At 41.6% G+C, this 23,215-nt stretch overlaps 1 protein-coding gene across 2 annotated transcripts in view; it reads right to left on the reverse strand.

Annotated features, from left to right (window-relative positions):
• FAF1 (Fas associated factor 1) overlaps positions 1 to 23,215 on the reverse strand; it is a 238,966-nt gene that overhangs the window by 92,109 nt on the left and 123,642 nt on the right. The window contains exons 9-12 of one of the 2 annotated variants that reach the window (XM_044429854.1): positions 7,528 to 7,623; positions 6,749 to 6,872; positions 5,230 to 5,293; positions 2,375 to 2,456 (exon numbers count right to left, since the gene is read on the reverse strand). In XM_044429854.1, the coding sequence (XP_044285789.1) occupies positions 2,375 to 2,456; positions 5,230 to 5,293; positions 6,749 to 6,872; positions 7,528 to 7,623 (366 nt within the window). Of the gene's footprint in view, positions 1 to 2,374; positions 2,457 to 5,229; positions 5,294 to 6,748; positions 6,876 to 7,527; positions 7,624 to 23,215 lie in introns of both variants that reach the window. The other variant, XM_044429853.1, reaches the window with a different exon arrangement.

Raw genomic sequence — 23,215 nt, forward strand, 5'->3', positions numbered from 1 at the left:
AATGGGGAAAAAATTATATGAAACTTCTACAACATGAGCTAGATCCAATGCAGTCTTGTCTCAGTTTCTTTTACTTAAAAGAGGTATTTAGCAGGGATGTCCTCTTCCAACCATGATATTTTCTATGTTTGGAATCCCTGCCATGTACTATTTGACAAATTCCTAATATTCATAGATTTGTGCATCATGTATCAGTCAGTACATAAACTTATTCTTTATGATGATAAGCTCCTATTCTTTATTTCAGAAGTCTAATAACTTGTTCAGGCTTTGATGCAGAGAATTAACAATCTTGGGTGCGTATCTGACTATTTTATTAAATGGCCACAGTTGTAATTAATAATACACCCCATAGTGTGTTATGTAATTGGCATTTAAACTTATTTAGATTATCCAGTTAAATTTGAGTAAGTTGATTAATAAGGTCTCAAGGGACATTGACAGATGGGCATCTATAAAGTTAAATCTATGTAGGGCAAATATACTTTAAAGGAATGTGACAACTTGAATTGTTTGTTTTACATGGTATTCCTTTATCTGCCATACTTTCCAGAAACATAATGTTTTGTTTCATACTTTTTTATGGGAATCTACTCTATCATGAATATCCTCGAAAAGGATGCAATTTTTGAGCAAAGAAAATGGATGTGGCTTCCCTGCTCTTTCCTTATACCATCAGACCTATTAACTGACATGTACTAGATTTTGAACTTTTTCCAGCTTAGATTAGCAGTCTCACTTTGGGAGTATCCATTTCTGGATCTTCTTCCCAAGGGCATTGGGATTTGCTTTGGGCTGCTGTCATATCAAAACAGATAACGTTGCTCGTCCAGCTGTGGCAAGTAGAGAGTTGTGACATATATTTTCATTTCATTTGCAGTTTGACATATTTTCATATGCAAAGTTAACTTTACAGGGAAATCCAGATCAAAAATTGTTATGAAAACATTTGTTTGGTGGATTTAGATAGACAGGCTGATTTGTACCTTGGATCAGTTTGTTGATTTTAGCAAAACTTTTCTGCCATTTTCTGCTTTGTGTGCTAAATATGAATTCTCCCCTTTGGCTGCATTGTGATATATGCAACTGAAATTTATGTTAAAATCTAGTCCTGCTAATTTTGTCCTGCTACTTTGGTCCTGCTTCAGAGTTGCCTGTGTTATTGGAAGTATCAACTGAAGCTGAACAGTAACATTGGCCTACAATTAATGTCTATAAATGTTTATTATCATTGAATAAATATGATACATGGAATATTAATCAAGAATGGCCTAGAATACCTCAGCTTGCCCAAACATGGCCTCCATCCTTATCTGTTCTACAGGAGACTATGCTTAATTTGGCAAAATATGATGATTTGTGTATTTTGGACACCACATCTTTTTGAAAAGGGTTATTTAACCTGGCCAATTGTTGAAGGTGGAATACTGCTAAAGTGTCTCTTCTTAGTAGGTTTTGGCAATGCCCAGTGAGAGCTTCCTTTCAGGAAAAGTTAATAATTTGGATAAATCTTCTGATGGAAAGTTCTTTAACATTCACATGTTCTTTTGAATTGCCTACGCATCTCTTGATTTTTAAAGCATGATCAATGTAAATGGATTTTCCACGTGCTTTTGATAGTTAAAAGACTAATATGGAAGGATGAACTGTCACCTGGAAAAACACAATGGATGTAGGATTTAATGAGGCTTTAAATTTTTATATGGGTGCTTTAGGCATAATTTACAAATGGATAAATATATGGGAATTTGGATGCCTTTGTTGAAGTCTAGATATATTTTTTTCATAACAGTAGCATTATGAAAAAATGTTATATAAAGAGAGATAATATAATGAATCAGTGCTATAGAACTTTTTGCATTTTTGCAAAACCCATAATGTTTCAGTTTTGTTCTTTTTTAATGGTATGATTTGACTTCTGGGGAGTTTTTTTCTATTGGACAATAAAAATTAATAAAAAGGAAATGTGCAGGTATGGGAGCATGAGAAAAATATTGCAAGGATGTGGGAGAAGTTGTCAAAGGTAGATGGGTATGGGAAAGGAAAGGGAATAATGGCAGGAGGAAGAGAAAATGGAAATGCAGTGTTGGTGGTGAAGAAAATTGCAGGCCATGGGAAAATTGGTGGGGGGAGGGAGGGAGGGGGGGAGGGAGTAGTCTGGGAAGGAAATCCCAAGTGTGGAGAGGGAAGAGGGAGCAGAAAAAGGATCCGTAACAGGGGGAAATAACATGTGTCCACAGGCCCAAAATGTTGCCAACCCTGTCTTAGAAGAACCAGGGCAAACTTGCACCAGTTCATTATTACGAAGGTCTAGAACACATTTTATACAGGGAACCAATCCATCTGAGTAATATAGTATTAAAAATGTACTTACATCTCTGGCTTTTCCATAGAAGGCCTCTTGAAAAGCAGCCTCTAATGACCCAATAAAAAATACTGGATGGCAGTCACCATATCTGTTTAAACACCAAAATGTTTCAATTGAAATCCTAGAGTTTCATTCAAAAACAAGTGTCAGCTAAGCTTCCCATTGCAGAAATATTTATAACATTGTATTTATAGGCCTAAGACATTCAAAAGCTCAATCAACAGACAAACACAAAGATACCTCTCAGTATTTTTTGAGGTATATGACTTTTTTCAACATAGGTAAAATTGATTCTCAAATTTATTATTGCAAAGGCAAAAACTGCAATATGCCTTACAAAATCAAATGGAAATCTGTCCTTTTAAAAAAAAATCTCAACTAAATGAATTTGGCATGGCTGAAGGTAGCTTTTCTCCTTCATTCTGTATTTAGTTTAAAACATTATGTTTAAAGAATAGAGTATCAGCTTTAAAAATGGTACCACAGAAAGGAAATTCTGTTCTTATTTATTTCTCTTCTCAGGGACAATGGGAAGGTCCTTTTGGCATAGACTCTTGTTGGGAGAAAGGCTTTGTAAGGCTTTGTAAAAATTTCTGGAGCAAACAGAACGACTTCAAAATAGCATCAACTGAGAGCTGCTTTCCATGTGGCACATGCAGTTTTCTTCTTTGCATGTTTCTCAGAGGCACAAAAACCTTAGCTGCCCCAAACATTCATATCTACCATCTGCCATTTCTCTTATTCAGTAAAACTCCTCAGAAAAATACAGCTTAAAAGCTAAAACTCCAAGACAGTGCAAACAATACTTTTAAACTTCATGTGCATGAAGCCACATGAAACAAGACCAAATTAAAGAACAAATTTTGGAACAAATGGTGTGCCTCCTCACCTATTATACTCATTTAAAGTTATTCTTAACCAGCTGACCCAGCCTCAGCTAACTGTATTTCCTCCTTTATATACCAGTTTGCAACTGGGGGGAAAACCCATCTTCAAATGAAGGACAGCATTTCAGAAGAACATAAGAAGAGCAAAGCTAGTCTATCTAGTCCAGTCTCTGTTCACACAGAAGCCTACCACATTGCCTAGGGAAAACTCACAAGCAGGATACTACCTTCCTGCACATTTCCCAATCAGCTGGTATACCTAGGCATGCAGCTTCTGATATTGAAGGTAGCATATAGCATCTGAATTAGTGGCAGTTGATCATTTTATACACCATGAATAGGTCTGATCCCTTTTTAAGACTGTCCAGATTGATGGGCATTACTACATTTAAAGGAAATTAATTCCACAGCTTAACTATCCATTGTGTGAAAAAGTACTTCCTTTTATCACTCTTAAATTCACCACCAATCAACTTCATGGGAAGATTTCTAGTATTAAGAGTGAGGGAGAAAAATGTCTCCCTATCCACTTTCTCTACACTATGCATAATTTTAATTCAACTTTTATCTAAGCTAAATAATCCCAGATGATATAGCCTTTCCTCATAGGGGAGTACAGTGCTACCTTGGCTCATGAACTTAATCTGTTCCATGACTCTGGTCACGACCCAAATTAGTCATGACCCAAGTCAAATTTCCCCATAAGGTTCAATGTAAATAAGGTTAATCCGTGCTGTAACTATTTTTTTTAAATCACAAAAATTTGAAACGTGACAAAGAACAACAAAGTAACAAATAACAACAAAGATTGCAGCCATCTTCCCCACCCCAGCACAACCGCGATCGTGCCCGTCTTCCCTGCACAAGTGTGACCGCCATCACAGCCATAGACAGGTGTGATCGCAGTTGTGCTCGGGCAGGAAAGATGGGCATAATTGCAGCCATCTCCCCGCCCCCCTCAAGCACAACCACGATTGTGCCTGTGCAGGGAAGACGGGTGTAATCATGATCATCACTCAATGCAGAGTTCACAACTTGAGGCAAAATTTTTCTGACATTTCTTTTTGCAACCCGATTTGGTTGTGAACAAGCTGAGGTACCACTGTAGTTCCAGCACCCTGATCGTTTGAGCTGCTCCTTTTCACACTTTTTCCAGGTCTACAATATTCTTTTTTTGGTGCAACACATAGAACTTCACACAGTATTCTAACAGGGCAATCCTATGGCCACCAGACAGTGCTGGAGCGGAAAGAATCACACTGGCTACTTCACCAAAGTCATAAGAACAACCTCAGAGAAGGGCTTTTGGAGACATTCCTGGGGGAAGGAGGGGAAGAGACTGGTACAACTTAAGAAATAATTTGCACTGGTGGTGCTCGAGCCTTCTTTCTTCCTACTATGACACACCATACCCAGACTATTGAAATCCACTGTCTAACTGCTTTGCTGAAAGAGAAGTATGTCAATAATCTTTGCCTACATACTCCTATAGTCCTGCATCAGCTGCTCATAATCTTTGGAGATGTGTAGCTGGGAAGTGAAAGGGATAATCAATAGGGATGACCACCTCAAACTTTCAAAGTTATAATATGATGTACCAAACTACTTTTTCCTATAAGGAATGTTTCAACTTCAGAGTTTAAACAAAATGGGTTGTATGCAACCTTAACCATCCACCAATTAAATGGAAACACTTGGAGGAATGGTTCTCTTATCCCATCACCCCACCCCTTGCCTGCTCTGCAGCCTGAAATTTGCACCTGATTGTTAGGGGACCCACTGTAACAGATTTTGGAGGAATACAAGCAGAAGGAACAAGGGAAAGTCGTGTTGTGCAAATGGAAGTCAGCTTGAGCAACATTGGATTTAATGCAACAGCTTATTTATCATTCCTGCATTTTCACCCAATAGATTTTTTTTAAATGGTGTGCTATCTATTCATAATGGAAAGGTTATCCATAGTTACAATCTAACCTTGAAGAAAATTCTCCTGTGAATTGTGATAAGGCATCTCCTTCATTTTCAGCATTTTCTGGCACTAAAAAGGAAATAAGAAAAATATTACAAATGTGTATTAATATACCATTTTTAAAACATTCCTTTCACTACTTCCTTAATTCTGTGTATATACTATTAAAATAATCTGCAAGTCCCCATCTTAAACGTTGTTGTTGTTGTTGTTAGTCACAAAGTCGTGTCCGACCCATCGCGACCCCATGGACAACATTCCGCCAGGCCTTCCTGTCCTCCACCATCTCCTGGAGTCCACTTAAGCTCACACCAACTGCTTCAGTGACTCCATCTAGCCACCTCATCCTCTGCCGTCCCCTTCTTCTTTTGCCATCTATTGTTCCCAGCATTATCTTAAACATAGCAGTGATAATATAATACTTTGTTGAAACAATATTTCCAAATTGTTCTTGGAAGATGAAGATACAGATACAAATAATAAATCTGTTTTGCATATCAAACTATTATTCCAATACTATAGTGAGAATTATAAGCAATATTATAATTGCTTATTGCTTGGCATAACATTCATATAACCAACTTACATACGACATTTGTGTAAAACTAGAGCACAGACTATACCAGACTTCCACAAAATAGGCTAGCAGATACAGAGCAGGGGTTCGGATATAATTTTGAACTGGGAGACTTTTCTGAGTTATTTTTTAAAGGAACATCAAAATTGTTCCTCTGAGTAGCTAAGGCTTTGACCCCTGGCCTTCCTGTAAGTCACATAATTCTCCCATTTTACAAACAGACTTTTGGCTGTGCATTGTATGTATGTATGTGTTACTTTTTCTTAAAACTGTTAAACACAATGGCATTATAAAGCATAATATAAAACCTGTAAGTTTAAAACAGAATGAAACCAGCAGTAACCAAGAAAAAAGATCTAAATCCAAGAGATTTAGATTTCTAAAAGATTAGAAAGTAGTCATCCATTGCTGTAAAGACCACAATGTAACCTGGGCATGGTGGTTCATACAGTTAAAAAAAACCCATAATCGTTTAAGTCATGTTGGTTAATTTAGATCATGGCACCATGGGTGTAATAGGCTTACTGGACAGTTGTTTCCCCCTCCAATAAGCCATGCCCTGCTCAGGTTCAGATGAAGTGACAAGCCAAGCCTAGCCAGTGATTATTAATAATGAGCCCTGCATGCACAACAATTTATATAAGCTTCAAAAAAACCTTTAGAAAATCTTCCTAGGCTCATTAATATATGTGCTTATTAAAATAAACTCATACTTGATTTGTTATTGTTTATATTTTGTTTTTAAATATATTATTTAACTTAGGTAATTTATTTTGTGTGGGTTATCTGTCCACCTGGAGTTCTGTATCCAGAATATATTAATACAAACTTTCATTTTCATGTCCCAACAGCACTGGAATATAAAGATACCGCTGTTTTTCTTATTGCTCAAACTGCAGTCAGCACAATATCACACTCTTTACAACATAAAGAATGGCATTACTTACTCATTGGAGATTTCCTTAATGCAGATGATGCCATACCAAACATCTCTCCATCATCCACTCCAAATTCTGTTGCATCTTCAAAGTCATCTCCATCACTGTCACTAACCATGTGTACATCTGTGCACTGCTAATTTAGTAAAAACCAAAATTAATCACAAAACTGAACAAATATGTAATACTAATATTAATTAATAGTTTCCTGTATTCAAGTATAAAAGTCACCCAGTTTGAAACAAAGAACTTCTGAAGAAAAGCTGCATATTTGACTAGATAAAAGTATCTTGTAGTACTTAATCAAAACAATTACTCTGAAATAATAGACATTTTGTAATTTTGTTGCATAGAAGTCAGTAGATGAACAGAGCTGCTAAAACAAAATATTTTTGTTCCAAGAGATATCATTTCCCCTACTTTTTAACAACTAAGGCATATGGTATCATCTATTACAAGTTAAGATCAGTTTAGCAATATTCAATCCACTGAGATTCTTCAAACTAACTCTACTTCTGCAATTTGTCCGAATTGCCCATTAATAATATGGAGTTTATACTGTAATTCTCAGTTTCCATTTAAATGTGCTTCATCATGATAGTTCTTTCTTAACTTTCAGTCTTACTCTCTTTTTCTTCACATAAATTAACACGACCAAACAGCACAGATTATGCCACAGGAGGATCAAATTCAGATTTATGGGTGATAATTCAGAGTACAAATTCCATTTCCATTAGGGCTTAAAGGGGTATATCTGGATATAAGACGCAGGGTTGGGGGCGGAATACCTCTTCTGACTGCTCCCTGGTTTGTGCTGGAGAAGATCGTCTTCCAACTGTAAGTCGATGGCAAGGATAAGATATCCCTGATGCTGCTAGGGTCATCTACAAATAAGACATACATTGATGCATTAATTTGCATTATTTTCTTGAATTAGGGCAAATATACTTCTTTTAGCCACTAAAATCAAATTGTATGAGATCTGTATGAATCAAAATTAAAACTTGAGTCGTTCATTCACATTCACCTAACATAACCGAGTGCTTCTTTCACTGCCATTTCTCTCAACAGAAAGATGAGAAACTAATCAAATTAAAAATATTATTATTGCAATTCTCAAGATCATTTTATAGTGTTTATATTGTTTTATGGAGTCGTCCCTGGCCATGCTGCCGCTTGCATTTCCTGGGGAGCGCACCGGCACGGCCATTGGGGTGGTGATGGGCAGAGGACGTAACAGCGGTGGGAACTTAACGTGTCCGCATAGAAGAAGGAAGGACAGATGGCTGACACCTGTCCCTACTTCTGGTTTTGCTCCCAGCCAGAGGGTGCCAGGGAGTCTTGTCAGTCGCCCCTCGGGCCTGACGGTGCTGCTGCTTAATGCCAGGTCGGTCAATAACAAATCTGCCCTCATCCATGACTTGATTGTGGATGAGGGGGCCGACCTGGCCTGCATAACGGAGACCTGGGCGGGAGAGGGGGGGGATGTCGCCCTCTCTCAAATGTGCCCGCCCGGGTATCTGGTTCAGCACCGTTCACGGCCGGAGGGGAGGGGAGGGGGGGTTGCTTTAGTTTACCGAGCCTCCATCTCCCTCACAGGACTTCCTGTCCCTTCGAGACCGGGGCTGGAGTTTCTCTACTTGGTGTTGGGCGATCGAGACAGATTGGGGATTCTGTTGGTGTACCGTGCACCCTTCTGCCCAACAGTCTCCCTACCTGAGCTGACGGAGACGGTCTCGGACCTGGTGTTGAGGACCCCCAGGATGTTGGTCCTGGGGGACTTCAATCTCCATGCCGAGGCTAGTCTGACCGAGGCGGCTCAGGACTTCATGGCCTCCATGACGGCCATGGGGCTGTCTCAACATGTCATCGGCCCGACCCATGAACGTGGACACACTCTGGACCTGGTTTTCTCGACGGGGCAGGAAGAGGGTGGTCTGAGGGTGGCAAATTTATGCTTGACTCCCCTGTCATGGTCAGATCACTTCCTGGTGAGGTTTGTGCTCGAGAGTGACCTCTCCCTCTGTAAGGGTGCGGACCCGATTGTGTGGGTCCGCCCCCGGAGCCGGATGGATCCGGAAGGATTCCTGAAGGCTCTGGGGGAGTTTCCGGCTGACAAGACGGGTGCTCCTGTCGAGGCTCTGGTCGAACTGTGGAACGGGGAGATGACCAGGGCTGTAGACACGATCGCTCCTAAGCGCCCTCTCCCACCGGGCAGAGCCCGCTCTTCCCCTTGGTATACTCCTGAACTGAGGGCGATGAAGCAGGTTGGGAGACGGCTAGAGCGTAGGTGGAGGAAATCACGGGATGAATCTGACCGAACACACTTAAGAGCCCACTATCGGGCCTATGCTGTGGCGGTGAGGGCGGCGAAAAAGAGATTTTTTTCCGCTTCCATTGCCTCCTCACAATGCCGTCCGGCGGAGCTCTTTCGAGTGGTGCAAGGCCTGGTCCGTCCAGGTCCGAAAGAAGATCTGATTCCACCCTCAAAGGCCCGCTGTGACAACTTTGCCAGGCATTTCAGGGAGAAAATCGCTCAGATTCGTCACGAGCTGGATTCCACTATTGAGTCAGAGGTCTTAAGGGAGACACCGATGCTACCGTCTGGTCCAGAATTATTGGATGAATTTCAGTTACTGCGGCCCGATGATGTGGACAAGGTGCTTAGACGAGTATGTCCCACCACTTGCCTTTTGGACCCTTGCCCGTCTTGGTTAATAAAGGATTCCAAGCACGGGATTGGAACCTGGATCTTGGAAGTGGTTAACGCTTCTCTGAGGGAGGGTCGGGTGCCTGCCCCTTTAAAGGAGGCGGTAGTCCGACCGGTCCTGAAGAAGGCGTCACTGGATCCAGAGATGGCCACTAATTATAGACCAGTGGCCAACATCCCGTTTCTGGGCAAGGTGTTAGAGCGAGTGGTGGCGGGACAACTCCAAGCACTCTTGGATGAAACTGATTATCTGGACACATTTCAGTCCGGCTTCAGACCCAGGTACGGTACTGAATCTGCCTTGGTCGCCCTGTACGATGACCTGTGCAGGGAGAAGGACAGGGGGAGTGCGTCCCTGTTGGTTCTCCTGGACCTCTCGGCGGCTTTCGATACCATCGACCATGGTATCCTTCTGGATAGGCTTGCGGGATTGGGGGTCGGAGGCACTGCTTTGCAGTGGCTCCGCTCCTATCTCAATGGCCGATTCCAGAAGGTGGTGCTGGGGGACTATGGCTCTGCACCATGGCAGCTTTGCCATGGAGTACCGCAGGGGTCCATTTTGTCCCCCTTGCTGTTTAACATCTACATGAAACCGCTGGGAGAGGTCATCAGGAGGTGTGGGCTGCGGAATCATCAGTACGCTGATGATACCCAGCTCTACCTCTCGTTTTCCACCAATCCAGGTGAGGCAGTGGCTGTACTGAACCGGTGCCTGGCCGAGGTAATGGGCTGGATGAGGGCCAATAAACTGAAGCTCAATCCAGACAAGACGGAGGTCCTGTTGGTAGGCGGTTCAGGCTTTGGAGAAGGTGAATTGAACCTTGTCCTGAATGGGGTTGCACTCCCTCCTAGGGATAAGGTCCGCAGCTTGGGAGTGCTCCTCGACCCAGAGCTTTCACTCGAAGCTCAGGTAACAGCAGCGGCGAGGAGCGCTTTCCTCCAGCTTCGGCTGATTCATCAGCTGCGCCCCTATCTGGAGTACGACAGCCTCGCAACAGTGACTCATGCACTGGTGACTTCCCGTCTTGACTTCTGTAACGCGCTCTACATGGGGCTGCCCTTGAAGACGGTCCGGATACTTCAATTGGTTCAAAATAGAGCTGCCAGGCTGCTGACGGGAACTGGACGTTATGCTCACATGACTCCAGTTCTCCGTCAGCTTCACTGGCTTCCCATTGAAGTCCGGGCCCAATTCAAGGTGTTGGTGATGACCTATAAAGCCCTAAACGGCTTGGGTCCTGGTTACCTGAAGGAGCGCTTACGTCCATATATGCCCAGCCGCCCCTTGAGATCAGCAGGAGAGGCCCTCCTCCGGGAGCCCTCAGTGAAGGAAATTAGGAGGGTGGCTACTCGGAGGAGGGCTTTCTCAGCGGTGGCGCCTAAGTTATGGAATGCGCTCCCCAGAGAGGTCCGCCTGGCGCCGTCGTTATTTGTTTTTCGGCGCCAGGCGAAGACCTTTTTATTTATGCAGCATTTTAAATGTTAATATTATTGAATTTTATTCGGCCAGGGCGGCTTATTTTATTTTACTGTATATATTTTAATTGTCATTGTTTTAATGTATTTTGTATTCAATGTTGTAAGCCGCCCCGAGGCCTTGGCAAGGGGCGGCATAGAAATGTTTTAATAAATAAATAAATAAATTTCAAGTTATCATTTCTTAAAGCATGCACTTCTGTCCTCTAGAGTTCTGCCTAGCTACCTCACTGGCTGGGTTTGCTTGACCCACGACAAGCCATGGTGGCTTTTTGTGCAAGTTGATCTGTTGAGTCATCTGAAAAAAGCCATGGTATTTCAGCATTGTATGTTTCATGTTTAGGAACCAATGCTGTTCCATGGGTTCCACACTTCACCATAGCTTACCTAATCATTTGGACCAAACATTGTGGCTTCCATGGGCCTGGTGTGCAGCTACCTCAGAGTGTCATGGAAAGAATAGCTACTATGGGAGTTGCTCCAGCCCTGCGGCTTCTGCTCTCCTTTTCCACCTAGCAACAGATGCATCAATGCCTGCCTTGATCCAACAGGCTGATCTACAGTCCCTTCCCCCTCGGGCTTCTCTGCATCCTTCATAACATCTACCTGTTGTTATTGCTGTTGCTGCTGTTCTCCAGCAACAAAGAAGCACTTCTAATGCTGCTTCAAACAGTGACCTTAGCCATGGCAGCCATGCTATGCACTCACTGCAGTTTTCACAAGCAGCACTTCTGAACTGCTCTGCCTTTGCATTTCATGTAAAAGCATATCTTCCCTCTCTGCATGGTGGGGTCACACATACAAAACATAGGGTAGTACAAATAGGAGAGTCTTCCTGAAATACATTGTCTTCCACTCTGTCTTCTGTACTGTCCTCCACTCATATATTCTCTGCTACCTACCAAGGGATTTGTAACCATCAACTTCTGACCAGCCACATCTGCAGCACAAATATCTTCCCCAAAAGCAAATAGCAACATTTCCAGGGAGCTGCCTAAACTTCCTCTATCCGAGGCACAAATGCTTACACTCCCAAGCAGAATGGACTTTGGGAATGATGCTGCCAACCCCAAGCCTCTTCTTCCGAACAACCACAGCCTCCCAGGTGCCTTCTCAACACTCCTACCTGGAGGAAAACTCATTTGCCACAAAGGGGCAGCTAGATCAGGTCTGCAACAGCCTGCAGACTTATTTCTGGACATAATCATTGATCACGAATAAGCTCAAGGAGGTAATCATATACAGTAGGCTCTCTGGGGAGGTCTCCAGAACCATGCCCTTCTATAACAAATGGGCATGTCTGCTTCTCAACTTCAGGGACATCATGTCCAATTAAACTGCAGGAAGCAGCATCCTTCCTTTCCAGTCTTCAGGACTGCACTTCTGTCCCATGAAGACCATCCAGTACCCTTATCTTCCAGTCCTTCCACCTCCAAAACCCCATCCTGCCTGGGCAAGCACAGCTTACACTGCTCCTATGTGCAACACCTACTCTGTCACCTTCTCTAGAAAATCTGATGAGGATGGTTGCCAAAAGAGACCTTCATCTTAGCACTGCAAGACCAACCCTTCAGCATCTAGCCTTTGCTTCCCCAGAAACCAGTGTACCCCACTTTAGGTCACAGCTTTGCTGCCACATAATCTTCTAGTAGCCTGACCTACATGCCTCCTGCAGCGAGACAAGGAGGGATATGGCCCGGGATATGGCCCTATGTCTTGCAAGGGCCAGACTGGAAACAGGCAGTGCTGGAAGCAAGAGTGGACATGGGACAGAAAGCACTGTGGACTACAATCACCAGGGAAATGCAGTCTGAACTGGAGCTGGAGCAGAAAGACATGGACATTGAAACTCTACTGAGCCCACACTCCAGCCATTGCCATCCAAGCAGCTGTCTTGGGGAGGGGGCACACCATCAATCTTGACAAGGTAATGTTTCATGGTGTTGCCAGCACAGGGTAGCTGTTGATGACATAAACTGAGAAATCAAAAGAGCCCTCACCCCATATTTCACACCTCCTGGCAGTGGAAGCACTTTGCAGAATTGACATAGAAGGTATACTTTGTAGACAGGATGGGCCTCCCTTTGCTGTCCTCCCAGAAGAGGAAGTCACCTTAGAAGCCCATGAGCAAGAGGAGGCAGTGAAGCCTCAGTTTGCACACAGAAGTGGAAGAGGTGGGTACACAAGCAGGGCAGCCATGGGAGGCTAGACAAGATGAACCCCCATCCAGAGGAGGCTCCGCTCAAAAACATTAAGCATGCTACATGTTTGCTCAACAAGCAGAAAGCAGACAGAATCTAACTGTTTAGAAATCTTGTTGTTGTTATGGAACTGGCTGGAGAATGAACCTACTAACAGAAGAACCAAAGACATGCCACCGACAGCCTAACTGCAGTCTGGGCAAGTAATACCATCTCCAACAGCATGCATGCCTCTGTGGAGATGCAGGGCAGGGCAGGGCAACCTCTGACACTGTACATGAGTGTGTCATGATGGCCCCCATGGAAGCTACAGAGTAGCAGACCAAGGCCATCTGAATGAAAATGGTGGTACTGCACAGTGGCACACCCACACATCCTCTGCCAGCCCTGCTTTAATCCATCCAGTATGGGCCACTGTGGAAGCCTCTCCAGCTTCCTGCCACCCTGTGCTTCTCAAATGGCCCTCCTTCCACTACCACCACCTTCATATGACACCCACTCAGTGTCAAGAGGCAGTTTCCTCCCTTTTCTGTGCCTGGTATCAGGAACTGGGCGGCTCTAGGACTCCATCTGGTGGTCATAACCAGAACAGCCACCATAGTAATTGCAGGATTGGGCCCAAGCCTTGCTGGAGCTCTCAGCCTTCTAATGAATACCAGCCAGGAGACATGGGGGAACAGCTATAACAGCAAGCTCCTCCCTCTGGTAGCTGCCTCAGCAACACAGGTTTTCCAATTAGTTGTTGTTGTGTTTCAGCTCCTGCATCTTGTTGTATCTGGTGTCTGCCTTAGTATATTATCTCAGCAGCGCAAGTCTTCCTGCTAAAATGTTTCTACATCTTGCATGCCCCTTGCGGGATCTGGTTCCTGCCTTCCAGTATTGTGCCTTGCTGCCTTTGATGCACCTTCTGCTACTCCCATATACAAGACCATTCTTTCCAGAACAGTTGCAACAATCTATACTTCTCCTGCTTTTGGAAATGTAAGATGGGGGAGAAGGAGCAGTCATCTCACTCTGCTCCTAACACAGAAGGGACAGATGTGTCATTAAGGCACATTAGTCTCCAGGGGCCAGAAAGGACTGTCTGGGGAGGTTACCAGTCTTGCAGCAAGGCTGCCTTGACTAAGTAGGAGCACTCTCCTTTTCTCTTCGCCCATTCTCTGTCCCTCTCTCTGGAATGTTCCAGTACACCTCCTTTAGCAGAGGTTCCTGTGGGTGTGCTGGTATCTGAGGCAGGCAGAACAACAGCCTTGGCATGCTAGTCCTACTCTGTTTTCAGCAGGCAGTCTGCTGAGCAGGATGCATTCCGTCCCACTCCAGAGGCAGCAGTGACCCCTTCGCTATGCTTACTCTGTGTGCACATCCCTGTCTCTTCAAAGTGGAGCACAGTCACTGTGCAATATGTGCCAACACCAAGTGCAGTGCTTTGCTATTCAGGGTTCTCACCTTCTATGTGCCTCTGCCTATTCCAGCTTCTGTCACCCCCTGCTTTGCCCTTCTCATTTCAGCATGCAAGGCACCAGGGAAATGTCTCCAGTCCCCCACACCACTCTTCTTTATGCCTGCCCCTCCTCCTGCCCTCTTGCATGGCACTCTAGGTACAGCCATGCAGCCAGCCAGCAGTGCAAGACTTTAGAAAGGAGGAGAGGAGAACTGCACATGGCGGCTGCCAACACCCTTCTGGATGTACTTGCCATTGCACTGCATGCCCTTTCAGAGACACATTCCAGTGGGGAGGAGCTGTCCATTCAGGAAAAAGGGATTCAGATGCCCTGAGTCCTCTGGCTATTTTGCATGCTGCCTGGGGTGAAGAGTGGCAGAGTAACTTACTGAGAATGTTCCACCTCATGGGAACCCTTCCCTTCTGCAGCCAGCAACTGATGCCCATGTTTGCCAACTACAGTCCAACTGGCTAATCCAAAGCCTAGCAAGTATGTTTGAAATACTCTATTTTTATCCTCAAGCCAGAGTGTTTTTAATCACATGTGCTAGAATTCATAAAAGCCTTAATTTGCTTCAGGTTAAAGCAAGCTGATTAAGCCTGCCAGCTAACCAAGTGAGTGTTGACCTGTCTGGACTAGCCTGCTGCCACATTCTTGTAGCAAGGTTAAATTACAGTTTAGTCACAATTTTAAAAATCACAGAGTTAAAAGGAAATGACTACTTTGGAATAAATGAAATATTAAAGCAGACATTAGGTCAAGCTCAATTATCAGTGAAACTATATAACACAGAATCTACACTTGCCTTTGTAATGCTGGCATTGCCATTTATATCACATGGAACATCTAGTATGTTATTGGGATGTTGTCTGGAAAAATAACCCTCCGTTGTGAGATTTTGAATATATATCTAAGCAGTACATTGAAAGAAAAGTGACGGAGGTTAACATTTTCAAATAGAGGTATTGTGATGATTACTTCACTACATTCAAGATCTCACATCCAAGGTTTCCCCAATTAACACAGTTTTTTAAAGTTTATTGGATAAGGAAGACTAGAACAGTAAACAAAGTGCTGGGCATGCGACATTCACTATCAGGTCATATCAGAGAAGCAGACTACCTCAAAGGTAACTTACATTTTTAAGTAGAAGCTTGTAAAATATCCCAAAGGAACAGAAAATGATGCTATACAGCTTGCCCCAGGCACAACTGAATATACAGCTACTCATTGCTAAGGCAAATGAAAATTGTTTGGGTCACAACTATTATGTACACACCAAGGCACAATTTGACAATCATTCACTTTTAACAGACGGATTCTTGGTCTTGTATGAGTTGTTGACTTCCTATACTCCTGCATAAGTTGGAGATTTTGATATTACATGCTGTTTAAAATATAACTTCCAATTTGAAGCCATAAAAACCTGCTTGAAAACAGCATAAAGGAGAAGCTACAGTAATCAGAAGCATTTTATATTCACCATCTGAAAAATATTCTCATATAATGGCACTTGTAATAAATTTATCATAGACTCAAACAGAAATCAATGAGCCAGAACTTTTTAATTTCAAAAGTGTCTTCAAGAAATGAATATTTCTATTATTCAATCATAAGGAAAGGATGCTGCTTTTCAAACTTTAACAGGGTGGCATCATAAAAATAAATCTAACATTCTGGAAGATATTGAGAAGAGAAGCTAAAAGCAGGCCATGTTAAGAAGCCTGCAATGTCAGCAATGAAGAATTCTCAGCAGGTGTGGAAGACTGGAAATTCTTGAAGTGTCTAAAGGTAAAGGTTTCCCCTTGACATTAAGTCCAGTTATGCCTGACTCTAGGGGGTGGTGCTCATCTCCGTTTCCTAGCCGAGGAAGCCAGTGTTTGTCCACAGACAGTCTCTGTGGTCATGTGGCCAGCATAACTAAACACTGAAGTGCACGGAACGCTGTTACCTGCCCACCGAAGTGGTACCTTTTTATCTACTTACATTTTCATGCTTTCGAACTGCAAGGTTGGCAGGAGCTGGGACAGAGCAATGGGAACTCACCCCGTTGTGCAAGTTTGAACCAGCGACCTTTCGATCTACCAGCCCGGCAGCAAAGCGGTTTAAACCACTGCGCCACCTGCAGTCCTTTGAAGTGTCTACAGATTGATTATTCATCCAACTTTTTTACTGCATTCTGTGTAAATCTGAAGTTGCAAAAAGCTTCAGATTTTTGCATCTGCTCCATATTCATGTAGTAGTAACAGTTTATTAATACAGACAGTCCCAGAGTTACAAACAACCCATACTCCTGAATGAACTGCCATAAAGGCTATTAATTTAAAACATTACTGCAGAAAATCATTATTAACATAGAGAAGAAGCAAAAGCAGAAACACAGAAATATCACCATATCACCATCCGAAATATCACCATAAAGAGAAAGGAAGTGAAAGGCATGCCCTTCTGCCCTGCCCATCTGGAGAGGAAAATCTCTCTAGCATTTCTTGCTGCAAAGAGAAGACACTGGTGGTTTGGAGGGGTGGGGGTGGGGTAGAGATATTCACAGGGGGGTTGCACTTTCATGGGGGTCCTGCACCCCTAACCTCATGAATGAGGAGGGCCACCTATACATGATTTGACTTACATACACTTTTGGCTTAAAGGCTAATTTCCTTTTTCTCAGGTATGGAACATGTTCATAACCTGAAGACTGTCTGTATATTCATTTTGTCCTCCCCTAATTTTAAGAATTGTTGAATTGAAAATTGGGTTATATATTTTTCAAACAGTGTGTAATTTTATGCATCACTGTGAACCACCCAGATAATGCTGGCTTATTGGCTGTAATGTGGTGGTGGTGATCAGGATGATAAATCAATATAGTGGAGCCATATAGAAAGCAGAAGCAAATAGGTCTATGTTGTCAATGACATTTCCATGGTGGCAAGGCCAAAGAAAATCACTGGCTGTGTTCAGGCATTGTAATAAAACATGGATTACCATGACCCAGCCTCCCTCAGGCTTACAGGCTCCTCCTCCCATCTCATCCTTGAGCATAGCTACAAGGGACACTTCAGAAGCTTTTGTTTTAGTTTTTGACTGAATGCTGTTTCTTGTGTCAGCTGAAACAAGCAAACTGTAGTAAATAGTTTCTGTGGTAAATTTATTTGTTTGAAACAAGCCAACTTCATCATGATTTCTGGGGCCAGCATGTTCCAACCATTTATAGTTAAGATTAATAGCTGTGTTCGGTTCGGGTGTAACACTAAGCTATGATTAATTGAAACAGAAAGCAAACACTTCTATCACTTTACAGCAATGACTTGGCATTTGGAGTGAGAGTAGGCGATTCAGGAAGAGGTGAGGCTAGTCTCATTCCCTTTATGATGAACCATGGCTTATCATCTTATTATAAAAAAGCCAATCTCATGGGTAACAGAACAGCATGAAATTCCACTGACATGATTTGAAATGAACAATTATTGTATGCATTTTGGGGTTCTTTGGTGTTCTAAACCTTTTATATAACTAGCACAACCACATTACAAACAATTAGGGGGTTTTTTTACAGGAAGTAAACTTAATTTATTATTAAAATGTCTAAACAATACATAATACATCAGGCATGTCTTTTTATTTTAAATGTTAACTGGACGGAAGGGGAAAATCACTAGGGTAGACTGTGTTCATGTTCCACTAGCAATAATGCTTACTTTATCCCCTCATAAAGTGCTGTTGAGATAATTACTGCTGACAGATTTATTCAAGCTTCATTTCACTTTTTCTCTAGTTTTTCTCTAGTTAGAAGTGCAGCAGAGCCCATGGGAAGATCCACCCCTCACACCTGTTAAGTTTCTTCATGTTACTAGGGCCAGTTTGGACATGTCACTTTGAATTAGCATTGTACGAGGGCACTAAGTGTGACAATTACTTATCACAGGTTTAACTTAGAGGGAAGGGAGAGGAGGAAGAGAAAAGTTTCTAATTCAAGTCCAGGAACAGTGTCCGAATATGTAATTTAAGCCCATTAATACAGGTTGCATGAAATTCATTTGGAGACTTACAAAGTTTCCCATGGTAGGTGAATGAACAATGATGAAGAAGAATATAAAGGACTAATTTTTAGATATGTCTTTTTAAATGCATAAAATTAAAGAAAGGGGTTCATTGGATATTTCTAGCAGCTCTATTACATTTCCTGTCATTCTTCCTTCTTGTATTCTGGTATCATATACAATAAACTGCAAGTCTGATCTGTACTTAAAGTCTGTATGTACATGTACTCAATAAACAATTCCCCTTTGAGTTATGCTATTATGAAAGGGAAGTTTCAGAGATTTTATGCACTTCAGCTCATTCAGGGTATCAGCTTATGTATTAGTAGAGCAAAGGCCAAATCAACACATATTAAGAAAACTCATAAGAACTTCAATTCTGTCAGTTTTTGCAGTGCAATTGTATGCATGTATTCCATAGAACAGTCTAAGGCTTATCCAAGGAAGTGTGTGTGCAACCTCAGTGGATCATATAAGAAAATATAATGCCTATGATTGAACAATATTACAGTGAAAGCAAAATACTTCCACTTCCCTCAAAAATGGATGGCTCAACTGATACTCACTCTGAAATGCATCATACATACTCTCCCTCTACCAATATTTTGCCAGCATTTATTGACAGACTTACATAATTATTAGTTGAACATGGGTCAAGAAAAATAAGACCAGTCTCCCTACTTTGGAAGTAAGCTTAGCAAATGGAACTGGGAAAAACCCGTACTTTCCAACTCTCTTCCTCTGCAAATCAAACCTGACAGCCCTACTTAACAACCGCAATAATGATTATTTCTTTAATAATAAGAAAGTTCTTATAAAGTGAAAAATCCTTTGTCCCTCCCCAAATACATCTACAACCACATATGATACTGAGAAGTTGAGGGAAATTGCAAGCATAAGAAGATGACAAAGTATTAGCTGCCATAAGGTTAATCATAGGTCTCAAGTTAATTAATTTTCACTGGTTCTTTTTCAAATGGTTTTTCTTTTTTCATTAGGTTTCTCTCTATTCTCCATCTAAACCCCAGGCCAACTGTGAATTCTTCCTTAAGATTTCTGGTTCAGGCAGAAATCCCATCATATTGATCTTAATGTGCTCTGACAAAGCAACAGTACATGAACTTCATATTTGCCACAACCTGCACTCTTTAATTTAGCAGATGCCCTTTACTCATAGGCTAGCAAATAATGACACATTTCCCATATTTCCATTTCTTCAGCATTGTTTCCCTTAATTACACAGCAGTTAATTCAAATGAATGCAAAATTGTCATAATGGATTTGTTAATGAATAGACCTGTGAAAAAAGGAAACTCTCTTATCTAAAACATGTGTGTATAGCTTGAAGCAAATTGTTAAAATACAATTTCCATAAGGATTATTGAAATTTCCCAAAGCTGTGCAATAAAAAAGAACTACAGCAAGGAACTGTACTGGAAAAAGATAAAAATACAGCTCTTTAGAAACTATACCACAAATACTGAATGCCCGGTATCATTAGGACTTACAGCATTATGACAGTGTGCCGAACACTCTATGAGCTTTGTTTTAGATTAGGCTTCCTATTCAGAGGCCTTCATAAATATATTAAATATTTATGCGAAATAGTGGCCCATGAACTAGTTACCTGTAAAACTTGCACTTAAACTATATGAAACTAGGGAGAGAGAAAATGTGGAAAAGTTTTATTCAGTGTGCTGCAATGCTGGCAACTACTATAGAAGAAATGCTTACAGCAGTATTTCATTTCACACCATTGTACCGGGAGAGGCTGATCTCCCAACTTGTAGAATCATATTACTGTTTAATTCTCATAAGGCCCTGACTTCCATTGTATAAAGAGCCCTGTGGGACCATATTTCCCTCTCTATTTCAGCTACAGCTTCAGGATTACTGAGCATGATGTTGATCAAAAATTCACCCACACCCATCAATGCTAGCTAAAAAAAATCTTTTGAAAAATGACTAGCATGACTAGGTTAGCATCAATATGCATTGTGTTTTACTAAATATAAGGAAAGAGAAGGATTAGAATCATTCATTCAGCACCAGGAAACAAACAGAGAGGAAGGGAGGGGAATCTGCTGTAAACAAGGAAATATATGATTATTCTGATGTCTCATACTTAGGTTTAGTTACAGAAGAACCAGGAAAAAGAAGATTGTACACAAATATTAAAACATTTAACACAGTACAAATGCAGTTAATATCCAGATTTTTAAATTTCTGACTTTGTTCCTTGTTTAGATGCTGAGAACAACAGAAACAAAATAGGCCTCTTTATCACAAAGAATACCAACCAACCACTTGGCATGTTGATAGTCTACAGTCATGTACCTCACTGCTTTAGAAATCTCTGGATGGCAAACAAAATCAGTTCCAGGATTTTTTTCAATGCTATACAGTTTCTTGGCAAACTCCAAGCAATTGTGTTACCAACTGAGGGCTTCAAAAATTATTCTATCATAGGCCTTCTGAGGAACCTTTCTGCTTCATAATATAGTTATTCATGAAACTAATCTCAAATGTAAAGATGTTTTTGCAAGTATTGGTTTGTTATCAACAAGAATGCAAGCAACAGGTAATTTGTCCCATCTTCACTTAATTTTACATAAATAACATTAATCCTTTAAAAATGCATATTTTTCTAAAATAGCTAAAAACTCTAGCTCATAAAGCTCCCTACGCATTGCCTAACTACCCACTGCCAATATTGAAAAAGTTAAAATATATCAGTTCAAAAATAAAAAACAAAAAAGTAGTCCTTGCAGATTTTACTCCGCTTAGCCAGTAGCTAATAGGGGGAGGTGCTCATCTCCATTTTTAAGTCTGTGATCCAGAGATGATCCTTCAGTCATGTGGCCAGCATGATGTCATGGAGCATGGTTACCTTCCCTCCAATAGTACCTATTTATCTACTCACATTACATGCTTTCGAACTCCTAGGTTGGCTAGGAACTAGGGGCGAATGACAGGAGCTCACTCTGCCTGGAGGAGGCTGGGCTTGAACCACTGAAGTGCCAACCACTTCTGGCAGACAGTTCCAGAGTCATTAAGCTGCTGTGCCACAGCTCCCCCAAATTAGCTCTTCTAATGGTCAAAATAGCTCTTCTAACATTCATAAAACTAAATGAATTAGTTTTATGAATGTACAAGATGATATGTAAAGTTCCCCTAATATAACAAACCAATATTTTCACAACAATAAACATTACATCTCACAAATTCATTGTTTTTTTTACTGTTAAACAATTTAACACCTTTATCTCAGCCACTACAACCTGATTCTGATAATCTCCCAAAACTATTTATTTTCTTCTATTTATTGAACTATGCGCAACATTTAAGTATATAGTGGGACATCGACCTTGTAAAACGGTGCTGAAAATGCTGAAAGTACATTAAGATTTCAACCATCATTGCAAGTTATATTGAAGACTGATTTCCAACAGATGAATCAGAACATGGAACAGCATGGAAGACCAGCATATGAATGTCCCAGTTGCTCATGGACAGTTGCTTTTTCATGTTTTCCAATCACAGAACCATCTTGTTCAAGACACTGCTGCAAGCTTGAGGGTGCACTGAGGATGTAGGACCAGTGCACGCTGGCATGCAGGGGCAAAGAATGCATGGCTCAGTCAATATTCCTGTCACTGTTCAGACCATGCCCGAAAATGACTAAGATAATTCCTTATATTACTTAAGTGGGCACTAAGCATCTGAACACTTGAGGACAAAACAGATGGTACTGAATGCAGAGGTCCAGCCCCTTTTCACTAGAGGTAGGCAATGAGTCATGCATGGATCCCAGTGCACCACTGGACATCCTTTTTGATACAACTGAAGTCCTCTATCCTTCCTAATTTTTCTCTATTTAACAACTAAATCAATTATTTCTAAGTGAAGGAAAGGCCTCTAGGTGTTCCCATCTTATATTTCCATGAATGTCTTCAGCCCATATAGGGACTCAGAGACATTCTTAGGAAATTGAGAAATAGGTGACTGCAAACCAAAGGTTTCACCCACGACAGTTTCTCAAATTGCCGAACGTGCTCAAAAAGATTGCCTACCACTGTCTTACACTAAAAAGCAAAAGCAGAAGAATGCATATGCAAACAGCCAAAGAGCCCTAAGTCAGCCCAGGTGAAAGCTAGGCTTAGAAGAAGCAGTTTCTTCTCTCTTCAGTTTGGGTCTTTTAAAGATTATTGTTAACGACCCAGCTTCAGCTATTATTATGAATTAATAAATCAATTTTGTTTACAACAGTTGTATTTATTATTTTTACTTTGTTGCTGTAAATCACTTCAAGCACTCAATCACATGATATTTTGACCTTTTGTTTCACCCATACTGAGCCATGGCACTTGTCAGATACCTACAGCCCTCATTTTGAACGTGGCTCCCATTAGAGGGTTACAGCTTGTCAAAACTTGGGCATCAAGGGTTATTCAGGGGTTAAACAACCTTTTCACAACCTTATAAGTAACAGAGGATTATGTAAGAGTTTTTTAACCCTTAAATAACCCATCCAGCCAAGTTCAAATTGAGAAGTGCAGACTCAAAAGTGCTGGCCACACACATTCAGCATTCATCTCAGCTCACTA

This window comes from Varanus komodoensis, unplaced genomic scaffold (assembly GCF_004798865.1).
Source record: "Varanus komodoensis strain SLA01 unplaced genomic scaffold, ASM479886v1 scaffold20_1, whole genome shotgun sequence".
In the NCBI taxonomy this organism is placed as follows: domain Eukaryota; kingdom Metazoa; phylum Chordata; class Lepidosauria; order Squamata; family Varanidae; genus Varanus; species Varanus komodoensis.